Here is an 11,523-nt window from a genome sequence, read left to right on the forward strand (position 1 = left end):
GAGAAACAGAGAGAGAGCGAGATGTGCAGGGAGGGAGGGAGAAGGGGGAGAAATCAAACACTCATCAAACAAAGAAAAGGTGCGGCATTAACAATAGGAGCAATCCATTTTATTGACAGATACCCCTGGATTAATGAGGTTTAACAATTCACTTTGCAGTTTCTATACACGAATCCATTCTCAAGGGTTCCCATGCAGCGTTACCTACCCGACCAATTGTGGATTTGTAGGCGATCTTAATCTCTTGCCGTTGGGACAAGTTCCTGTTGACCAAAACCTCAATGATGGCATCTTCATCAGTACCTGGGACAAGAGACCAAAGAGTCAGAGAAGGGCAAGAAAGAGGACCAAGGAATTGAATCTAGGATCCATGGAGCAGAAGATGGGGAGAGGTTGGCAGGTGAGATCAAGGACATGTTTGGCAAGCAGGAAAATCCAGGTAATCAGGACCTCCAGAGCGAGGGAGAATACTAGCATTAGGACCTAACCCAGAAGAAGGCCATTTCTCACTGTCTCTTTGATGCAATCCCTGCACAATTTATTTTATGAATACACTTGTCAGGTCTGAGCCATCTTTTCTTTTGGATCTTTGGCCTGCCACACTTTCTATTATTCTGCTATGCATTTTCTATTGTGGGAAAATGGGAGGGGGGATTGTATGGAGTTAGATGCTATGTAGCCATAACAAAATTCTTTCTGGAAAGCCAAGGTCATCCTTTGTCTCTGCACCTTGGCACCTGACCAGAACTGGATGGGTGGAACTGCCAGCCTGGCAGTGGAAGATTGGACCATGGGATGGACTTGTGGGTGTGGGGGGTAAGATCTTGAACTTTCAACTGGGTGGGGAAAACCAGGAAGCTTTCAGATTCGGGTTTTCCCAGATGTGCCAACATGGTTCTCTAAATAAATTAGAACTTTGAGCAATACTTTGCCTCGGACTCCGATTTATTTCTGGATGCTATTTGGAACCCTGACATTAACCTGAATCTGCACAAAGCAAGTTTAGCCTTTCCATCTCCAGCTTGGCAGGGCTTACAATTCCCAGCAGGATGTCCATGGAGACTCTTCATCATCCATGTCCTGGTTGTCCGAAAGGGGCGTTTTCCAAAAGGCAACTGGACTTTCCTGTTTTATTTTGGTTTTTTTTTAAAAAATGTTTCGCTTCTCAACCAAGACATTTCTTTTCTTCTTGAGCTGAAAGAACCTTCTTTTGATTGAGAAGTAAAACATCTTCAAAGAAAGAAAAAAGCCAAGCAGGTCCAATGGCCTTTTGGAAGAAGCACCTTGGGGAATTCGCAGCGGGCAAAAGCTTCTGGTTCGAAATTTTGGGAGCGCTCCCAAACTTTTGGGAGAAATTGTGGGAGAAGAGGACCTAGCACAGAGGTCTTCAAACTTGGCAACTTGAAGACTGGTAGACTTCAACTCCCAGAATTCCCCAGCCAGCATAATTTACCCTCTTGTAATCCCTTCCTCTGCAATCTCTCCACTTAGATCAGAGGTCTTCAAACTTGGCAACTTTTTAAGATTTGTGGACTTCAACTCCCAGAATTCCCCAGCCAGCATAACCTACTTTCTTGTAATCCCTTCCTCTGCAATCTCGCCACTTAGATTAGGGGTCCCCAAATATGGCAACTTTAAGACTTGTGGCTGAAGAATTCTGGGAATTAAATTCCACAAGTCTTAAGGTTGCCAAATTTGGGACCCCTGATCTAGCATGTTGCAAGCTTTCTAACGTCCTGATCAAAATAGAGTTTGAGGCAGAAACCTTACAGCTCCAGAGCAATCAATCAGAATAAAACGGATGACTCACCCAAGCCTTTCATAGCTTTGCGGAGTTGCTGGGCATCGGCCTCAGGGTGAAAGCTGGAGGCCCCCTTGATAGTCCCTCTGTTTCCTGCCTAAAAACCACAGAATATCACAAGTCAAAGCCCAGAAGAGATGGAGCCACAGAGGAAGAAATAAGAACAAAAAAATCCAGATGTCAGGGGAATCCTTGATTTAGGAGCACAAAAGAGAGCCCAAAGTTTCTGTGGCTAAGCAAGGTAGCTCTCCAGTACATTTTGTCCCCATGTTGTGATCTTTTCGCCACAGTTTTTAAGTGAATCGTGTGGTGGTTAAGTGAATCATGCAGCCATTAAGTGAATCTGGCTCCCCCCCATTGACTTTGTCAGTTGGGAAGGTAGCAATGGAGATCACATGACCTCCGGACAGAGCAACCATCATAAGTACATGCCAGTTGCCAAGCGTTTGAATTCTCATCACATGACCATGGGGAAGCTGCAATGGTTATAAGTGTAAAACCGGTCAAAGATCATTTCTGCCAGCGTCATTATAACTTTGAGTGGTCACTAAAGAAATGATTGAAACAGCAACAGCAAGCAAAGGTGGAGAAGGAAAGCAGCACTGAATTCAGGCCAGCTTTCCCCAACCAAAGGCCCTCAGGGTAGAACAAGAAGCAAAGGGGATCAAGGAGAGAAGCAGCTTAGAACTGAGGAGAAATTTCCTGACAGTTAGAACAATTAATCAGTGGAACAGAAGTTGCCTCCAGAAGTTGTGAAAGCTCCAACCCTGGAAGTTTTAAAGAAGAGGTTGGATAGCCATTTGTCTGAAATGGTGTAGGGTTTTCTGCCTAAGCAGGGGGTTGGACTAGAAGACCTCCAAGGTCCCTTCCAACTCTGTTATTCTATTCTGTTCTATTCTATTCTATATTCTATTCTATTCTATCTCCCAGGACATCAACAGACAATTTAGACTTTGCAAAATTCATCCCTGATAACCACCATAAATCTTGCAAGTGTCCTAGTACATTCTTCTTTGTGTTAACTTTTGCAATGGAAGCAACCAATGCTTTGGGCCACCTTAAAAACAAAAACATGTATTTCAGCATAAACTTTTGCTGGCCGCAGGTGGACAAAATTGAAGATGAAACTGCAGAATATAGTGATCGGGTATAAGGCCACTGTGGGGGGGGGGAGGACAAAGGAGATCTCCTCCCTCATGTTGGCATCCTAACGACATCAACATCGTAATGTGTGGAATGTCTTTGTTGCAAGGCTGGTAAGCAAGTAACCCAAAGCTGCAGCTCGGGTCAAAAGTGGGCACAGGAAAAAACAGGAAAAAGAGTTGTATTAGTAGATTAAGGGGACTAGTGGCATGATTGGTACTGCTATGTAACTAATTAAGAAATAAAGAAATTATAGTATATTGTTAATTGTAGAAAAAAATGAAAGAAATGCTCTCTATGTTAAAACTTAATCAGAGGATATATATTGTTTATTGTAAAATAGACCAATAGAGAAATATGAAATGATAATTTGGTGTAATTTTTGAAGGGGCAATTGAAGATATTGTTTATGTATTAAGAAAAAATAAGTGTAAAAAATGGAAAATAAAGGAAGAAAATAATTTTGCTGAAAGTGAAAACCAAATTATAATGTCCAATCAACACTTTGCTTCTATAATATGTGTAAATTTGTATTAAAAAATAATAATAAAACTTTGGATATTAAAAAAAAGGAAGAGTTTTGAGGAGGGGGCAGCTCTGATTTCCCCTGAATAAAGCCCCTAGATTTATTGTGACCAGGAAATGGCTTTTATCTTCAGAGGCTAAGGATGTTGTGCAGCACAAAACACACTACACCCCACAACAGACCATTGGCCAACTGCCACTTTGGTGCCACACCAAGCCCTCACAGTAGGGGTTCCCAAGAATAACATTTACTCCCTCTAGACGAATCTTTCCACCTGCTTAATTGCCCAAAGCCAACAGCTCAGCCATTGACCCTTTGTTCAGACTCAGGGTGTGCCAGGCACTGCCTGGTCCTGCAAGGAACCAAAACCCACATACCATGGCAATAAACCTCCTGCAATTCTCTAGCAACCAGTCAGCCTTGCAGATGGTCCCTGCAATAAAAAAGAGAATAAATTCAGATAAGGCTCAGCAAACACAGGAAGAAAGCAGCAGTTATTAACCTTTGTGGCCCTTTTATGATATTAAAGAGGAGTATTAAACAATGCGTGAGGCTTATGGATTATGGGAATGAACATCCACAGCAGGGAAACATGGACCAGAACCGTTGCAGGAACTGGGTATCTCTAGTTTAATAGAAAGAAGGACTAGGGGAGACATGATAGCAGTGTTCCAATATCTCAGGGGTTGGCACAGAGAAGAGGGAGTCAAACTATTCTCCAAAGCACATGAGTGTAGGAGAAGAAGCAATGAGTGGAAACTAATCAAGGAGAGAAGCAACTTAGAACTGAGGAGAAATTTCCTGACAGTGAGAACAATTAATCAGTGGAACAGAAGTTGCCTCCAGACATTGTGAATGCCCCAACACTGGAAGTCTTTAAGATGTTGATTAGCCATTTGTCTGAAACAGTATAGGGTTTCCTGCCTAGGCAGGGGATTGGACTAAAAGACCTCCAAGATCCCTTCCAACTCTGCTATTGTAATGACCATGTTTGGGTGTATGTGGGGCCTGAAGACTTACAACGTGGGTCTCTCAAACCACCCTCCATAATTACATAAGCTCACTATTTTTAAAAGAGGAATTAATTGTATTAAGTGTATGCAAATAATTCCACTCCATTTGAATGGCACATAAGCTATACCAAAGATAGGTTGGGTGAAAAAATCAACATGCCCTCGCTTGCAGAGTTACAGGCTCTAACAAAGCAGCGCCCTCAAACCAAGGTGGGAAAACACTGAATACCACAACAGGACAGGATTATTTATCACTGAATGTTTGAAGTTGCTGAAAAGGGCCTAAAACTTTGTCATTCGTGATTAAGCAGACTTCGGCCTTGGATTATATCCGCAAGTATCTCCTCCCTTCACCTCCTTCCTTCGCCCTCTACACCTGCCTGGAAGGAGGGTCCCCCCTCCAGCTATCTGCCTTTTCACCAGCCCAGGTGAAAAAAAGGCCACCTCCTTCTGATCTGGGCTCAGAGAATTGTGGCTGAAGCCAGTAAACTGGGTTAAATCAAGGGGTCCTTAATGCTCTCCGAGCTGGGACTGAACCCAGGACCCCCGATTTCAACCTGACTTCACAAATATTCTCCTTTACTGTGAAGGAGTATATGAATCTATATTGGCTTCCGCTTATATTATTGTATACTGTCAGAAATTAGTTGTTTTCTAGCCTAGCAAATTGTAACCTTAATACTGGATGGCATTACTGCAAATGTTATCTCACCGTTGCATCTCATTTCTATTCTTGGCTTCAAAGCTAGGCACATTCTTGAAAACATAGACGAAATTGTTACCCGGAAATATCAGTCCCCATAAAGGAACCAAACTAGGAAGTTTTCCTGGCTCATAAATCCTTAAAGCATTCTGCTGAAAAACAACTTGGCCAAGGGGGGCTGCCACCCCCTACAGAAGGCTATAGGAATACTTCACAGATAAGGTAGACAGAGACAGTAACTTGAACAAAAGAACGCTTTAAAAGATCAGGTTGGTAACGAATCTTTGTCTCTGATCGAATAAACTTTGTTTCTATCTGCCTAAAAGATATATAATACTCTGAGCCCCTCTTGCAGGGGGTGGCTCTTCCTTACGTGCATTTGTTTGTATGTTTTGGATATAGTTTGGTCACCCAGCTTTTGCTACGGCCATCAATAAAAGTTGATATTTTTTGCAGGCCTTGTCTGGAGTCTCACTCTCTTTGGCATTTTGGTAGCCCGGGAAAATTGCTGGGACCTTACAACTGGATTACATCATCAGGGAAGAAAGTGGAATGGGACAACCTCGTGTGGCCGAGTCACTGCGGGACAATTCAACAATTCAGTTCAAGCATTTGAAATAATTTTAAAAACATTTTAATTTTTGCCATTCGCATTTTATTCTGGCCCTCCTTTTGTCTCCTTTCTTTGACGATTCTATCCCACCAGTCCTTTGGTATTAGTGTAACTCTGGTCCTGCAGTGAGCTGTCCCAGAGCCCATTGGCCATTGCAAGTTGACCACGATGAGTTGGCCATGCTGAAGGAAAGGGGGCTTGCTGTAGGTACATACGCAGCAGAAGTGGCATTGTGCTGGTTCACCCCAATTTGGGTGAACCAGTAGCAGCGGCGCGAGAGGCTCTGCCCACCCACCATCACGGCTGCTCTGCGCATGCGCAGAAGAGCCCCGCGCAAGTGAAGCATGAGCACCCACACGCATGCTCCCAGTTCCGAACCAGTAGCAAAGGTAAGAGGAGTTCATACCTGATACACAGGCAAAAGGGCTAAAACAATTTTTAAGTTCAGGACTTTGAGATAAAATCTGGAAGTGGTTCAGGCAGAAACTTCCCATAGCCCAGTGAATATACGGGGGAGGAAGAGGCCAAGCACAATCAAACTGGGAATAGTCTCTTACTATCCTCCATTTCAATAAAGATGGTTTTGACCTCCGGGCGGAGGTTTTTTCCTGGTCTGTCCTGCTTTGTGAGGCTAACCACATGGCTATGCATTTTGGTTGCGAAGCTTCTTGCAAATCAATTCACACCAATGGCCTAACTATGCCCTTAGCGTAGCCTTCCCTACAAGCTGGCACTCTTCGGATTGGGGGTGCTTGCCCACAATTCCTTTGCCAATCTAGCTGGTTAGGGAATCCCTGGAATGGCAATTCCCAACACAGCTTGAGCAGAACTGCAGAGACATCCCTAATGTGGGCTGGGCAAAACCAGAGGAGTTCCCCCAAAAATGGAAATTTCCACACAGGATGAGTCATTATAAAGCTGGTAGAATTAATCTTCTTGGGATTCATTTAATGAGCCTGCCCTCCCCTCCCTCCCCCAGGCAGCCTCTAATGTACATCCCCCTCCTTTCCAATTCCTCCCCGGGAGGCAATCTTTGCATAGGCAGAAAATCAATGATATGTCAAGCCACATACTTATTAATTCCCCCGGAGCTTCAATAAGTAACTGAAAGCAAACAAAAAGGATTTTTTTAAAAAAGGAAGGTACCACTAAAAAACTCCACAGGCTTCGATGTAAATCCAATCAGTCACGCTGGCTTCCCGCCTTGCCATGTAAATCTTTAGTCTCTCGCCACCGGATGAGGCTGTTGGTTGGCCTGATTTCCATCTCTTTTGCAACCGTTCCATGCGGAGTGATGGAAAATTTTGGAGCCACATTTCCGGCTCTGCCCATCCCACTCTGGGTTTCGCTTGGAAAAAAAACCCAGAGCAGCAACTGCTAAGAGTTGCTGTTTAGGGAAGAACAGGTCTGATGATCCCTTTTAAAAAGATCGCTCTCCCTGCTTCAAATGTGCGAGCCAATCTCTTGTGCAGGGTCTTCAGTGATAGGTTTGATCCTTTTCAAGCCATCATTCTGTTGACATCCCAACATTAGACTGTCAGGCAAGTCACATGTCCTGATCCCTCTGCACCACTCAGCAGAGAAAGCAGTTTTAATAGAATAGAACAACAGAGTTGGAAGGGACCTTGGAGGTCTTCTAGTCCAACCCCCTGCCTAGGCAGGAAACCCTATACCATTTCAGACAAATGGCTATCCAACATCTTCTTAAAGACTTCCAGTGTTGGGGCAAGTTACCTTGACCCCTTCCAGTCCGGCTTCAGACCTTCCAGTCCGGCACAGAAACCGCTTTGGTCGCATTGACCGATGATCTCTGGAGAGCCAGGGATGGAGGCCATGCGTCCATCTTGGTTCTCCTCGACCTCTCGGCGGCTTTCGATACCATCGACCATGGTATCCTTCTGCGACGACTGCGGGAGGTGGGGGTGGGAGGCACTGTTTTGCAGTGGTTCTCCTCCTACCTCTCGGACAGGTCGCAGTCGGTGTTGGTGGGGGGGCAGAGATTGTCCCCGAGGCCCCTAACATATGGGGTGCCGCAGAGTTCGGTCTTATCCCCCCTACTATTTAACATCTACATGAAACCGCTGGGCGAGATCATTCGGAGGCACGGGATAAAATACCACCAATACGCGGACGACACTCAGTTGTATCTGTCCGCCCCGTGCCAACTCAATGAAGCGGTGGACGTGATGAACCAGGGTCTTGAGGCCGTTAAGAACTGAATGAGAGCTAACAAACTGGTACTCAACCCGGACAAGACCGAGTGGCTGTTGTGTTTCCCTCCCAATAATTTGGCTAGTGTTCCATCGCTCAGGCTGGGGGGTCAAATTTTACACCCCTCAGATAGGGTTCGCAACTTGGGAGTCCTCCTGGACCCACAGCTGTCTTTTGACCATCACCTGTCGGCTGTGACCAGGGGGGCATTTGCCCAGGTTCGCCTGGTGCGCCAGTTGCGACCCTACCTGAACCGGGAGGCTCTCACAACAGTCACTCGAGCCCTTGTGACCTCTAGGCTGGAATATTGCAATGTGCTCTACATGGGGCTGCCCTTGAAGAGCATCCGGCGACTTCAGCTAGTCCAGAATGCGGCCGCGCGAGTGATTGTGGGCGCACCGCGGTTCGCCCACATAACACCCATCCTCCGCGAGCTGCGCTGGCTACCTGTTGATCTCCGGGTGCGCTTCAAGGTGCTTCTTACCATCCATAAAGCCCTTCATGGTAGTGGATCTGTGTACTTGAGAGACCGCCTCCTGCCAATTACCTCCCTTCGACCTATTAGATCGCACAGATTGGGCCTCCTCCGAGTTCCATCCGCCAGTCAGTGCCGACTGGCGACTACGTGGAGGAGAGCCTTCTCAGTAGCAGCTCCGACCCTTTGGAACGATCTCCCCATGGAGATTCGCACCCTCACCACCGTCCAGACCTTCCGCACAGCCCTTAAGATCTGGCTATCCCGTCAGGCCTGGGGATAAAGATTTTAATCCGCCCCACCCGAATGTTGAATGAATGTTGTGTTTTATTATTTTATTTCTATTTTTACTCACGTATTGTCTTATGTTTTGTCTTGCACTCCCCCTCTTATGAATTGTAAGCCGCCCTGAGTCCCCTCAGGGAAAAGGGCGGCCTATAAATAATAAATAAAATCTAAAAAAAAAATATATCTAAAAATTCACAACTTCTGGAGGCAAGTTGTTCCATTGATTAATTGTTTTAACTGTCAGGAAATTTTTCCTCAGTTCTAAGTTGCTTCTCTCCTTGATTAGTTTCCACCCATTGCTTCTTGTTCTACCCTTAGGTGCCTTGGAAAATAGTTTGACTCCCTCTTCTTTATGGCAGCCCCTGAGATATTGGAAGACTGCTATCATGTCTCCCCTAGTCCTTCTTTCTATTAAACTAGGCATACCCAGTTCCTGCAACCGCTCTTCATATTTTTTTAGCTTCCAGTCCCCTAATCATCTTTGCTGCTTTTCTCTGCGCTCTTTCTAGAGTCTTCACATCTTTTCTACTGGTGACCAAAACTGAATGCCAAGTGTGGCCTTACCAAGCTGCCCCTCCTGGTTACAGTCAAACTCTGCAACAAGGGAGCACTTGGCATTCCTGCTGGCACCAAAGCTAAGACCCTTCGGACAGCTCTCCTGCTTGTCATAACTTAGCTTCTCTGACTGTCTATGGAGATTCTCAGTGATCCAGGCCATGGTTGCCCCAAAGGTTTTTTTTTTTTCAAAAGGCACCTCGCTTTGTTTTTGCTTGAAGATGTTTCACTTCTCATCCAAGAAGCTTCTACACTTAGAACTGAAGAAGCTTCTTGAATGAGAAGCGAAAGGTATTCGTAGCAGTGTTCTGATACCTCAGGGGTTGCCCCAAAGAAGAGGGGGCTCAGCCTATTCTCCAAAGCCCCTGAGGGCAGGACAAGAAGCAATGGATGGAAACTAATCCAGGAAAGAAGCAACCTGGAATTAAGGAGAAACTTCCTAACAGGGAGGACAATTAACCAGTGGAACAGCTTGCCACCGGAGGTTGTGGGTGCTCCATCACTGGAGGTTTTTAAGAAAAGATTGAACAACTATTTGACTGGGATGGTCTAGGGTGCCCTGCTTGAGCAAGGGGCTGGACTAGAAGATCTCCAAAGTCCCTTCCAGTCCTGTGGTTCTAAGAGGGAAAGATAAGCCAGCTTGGAGCATGGATCACTGTTCCAGTTAACATGGGTAGATAATTGGCAAACAATCCACGCAGAATTGATCACCGTAAACGTAAAGAATGCACTTTAAGACTTGTGGACTTCAACTCCCAGAATTCTTCAGCCAGCAAGTCTTAAAGTAGCCAAGGTTGGAGACCCCTGCCTGAGCCATCAACTAAGTGCATGCACCCAGTGTATACCTGCTGAACCATCAAAAGCTGAACCGAAGTTTACATTAACCAAGCTCAGCATGTTGAATGAATGCAGCTGGTTAAGCATGCAGGGAATATGTGTGTGTGTGTGTGTGTGTCCCAGTTCTTGGGACCATTAAGAGTTGTGCACAGCTGCTTAGAGCTGCAGGGTTATTCTTAGCTGCACCTAATGCACTTTTACAGGGCTGCCTTTCCTCATCTTTATCCCTCAATATTCTGACCTCACTTTTTTCAACCTTCTTCTCAGCTGAGCAGATTCCCCCTCTCACCCTCCAATGGAGAATGGACTTCCTGTTTTGCTCCATGCACTGCAACGACTCTCTTATAGTACAATGGTAGTAGAGCTGGAAGGGGCCTTGGAGGTCTTCTAGTCCAGCCCCCTGCTCAAGCAGGAGACCCTACATACCATCCCAGATAAGTGACTTTCTTAAAAGCCTCCCGTTGCTGGTTGAACCCAGCAGCGGCTTCCCTCATAAGATGCCGCAACGGTGATAAGTGCAAAAAATGGTTCGAAGTCACCGTTGCACTTTGAACGGTCACTAAACGAAGAGTTGTAAGTTGAGGACCGCTTGCTCAGCGCCTGGTGCCGACGGCTGGGGGAAGGCAACCGCGACAGCGGGCGAAAGGGCATCGCCGGCGCAACGCGGAGCCACTCCGGCCCCGGGTCGAGGCGCTCCGGCCACTGTCGGGCGCAAGGAGCCAGCCCAGAGCCGCCGCGGCCTCCCCGTCTCCGTCGGTCCGTCCGTGGCCGCTTTCCCGGCCGCCTCCAACCCGCTATCCTCGGGCGCCGTCGCGGCTTCCCAGCGCCCGCTTGCCTCGGCACCAGCCCGCGGAGAAGAGCCCGCCGCCCGCCCCGTCGGTCCCGGCCACCTGGCCTCGCCCGCCCGCCTACCTGCTGCTCTCGTCCTCGCCCTGGAAGCCGCTCGGGCCGGCTCCGCTTCCTTTTCAGGGACAGCGGGGGAGGCCCGCCCTGAAGGGAGCGGTCATGGGCCAGCGCCTGCCCTCCACGCCTGGCGGCTGCCGGGACTTCCGCGGATCGGGTTGCAGCGCGGCCTGGAAAGCAGCGGGGGAGCCGGCAGGGAGGGTAGAGAAAAGCCCCAGGGAGCCGCTTTTCCTCAGGAGCCCCCGACGGCCCCTCGGCCCCACCACAAAGCCCCCCACCCTCTCTCTCTCCTGCCTGCGTGCCTACCTACCTACTTACGTCTGTCTATACCAATTTCTCTACCTATGTGTCCACCCACCCACCTTTCTCTTTCTATCTGCCAATTTCTCTGTATCTCAATTTCTCTATCTACTTATGTGTCCATCCATCCATCCATATATATTTTGGATTGTTTT

The 11,523-nt window shown here is 47.0% G+C and overlaps 1 protein-coding gene across 1 annotated transcript in view; it reads right to left on the reverse strand.

Moving 5' to 3' along the window:
- ANXA4 (annexin A4) overlaps nt 1-11,194 on the reverse strand; it is a 35,533-nt gene extending 24,339 nt beyond the window's left edge. Inside the window, exons 1-4 of the mRNA XM_087706032.1 lie at nt 11,078-11,194; nt 3,848-3,903; nt 1,811-1,898; nt 209-303 (exon numbers count right to left, since the gene is read on the reverse strand). Coding sequence (XP_087562158.1) covers nt 209-303; nt 1,811-1,898; nt 3,848-3,850 — 186 coding nt within the window. The 5' untranslated portion in view covers nt 3,851-3,903; nt 11,078-11,194. The remainder of the gene's footprint in view (nt 1-208; nt 304-1,810; nt 1,899-3,847; nt 3,904-11,077) is intronic.
- Nucleotides 11,195-11,523: the final 329 nt, after the last annotated feature.

The sequence above is a fragment of the Thamnophis sirtalis genome, unplaced genomic scaffold, assembly GCF_051295495.1.
Source record: "Thamnophis sirtalis isolate CommonGarterSnake01/CBP01778 unplaced genomic scaffold, rThaSir2_p1.2 scaffold_2, whole genome shotgun sequence".
Taxonomy (NCBI): Eukaryota; Metazoa; Chordata; class Lepidosauria; order Squamata; family Natricidae; genus Thamnophis; species Thamnophis sirtalis.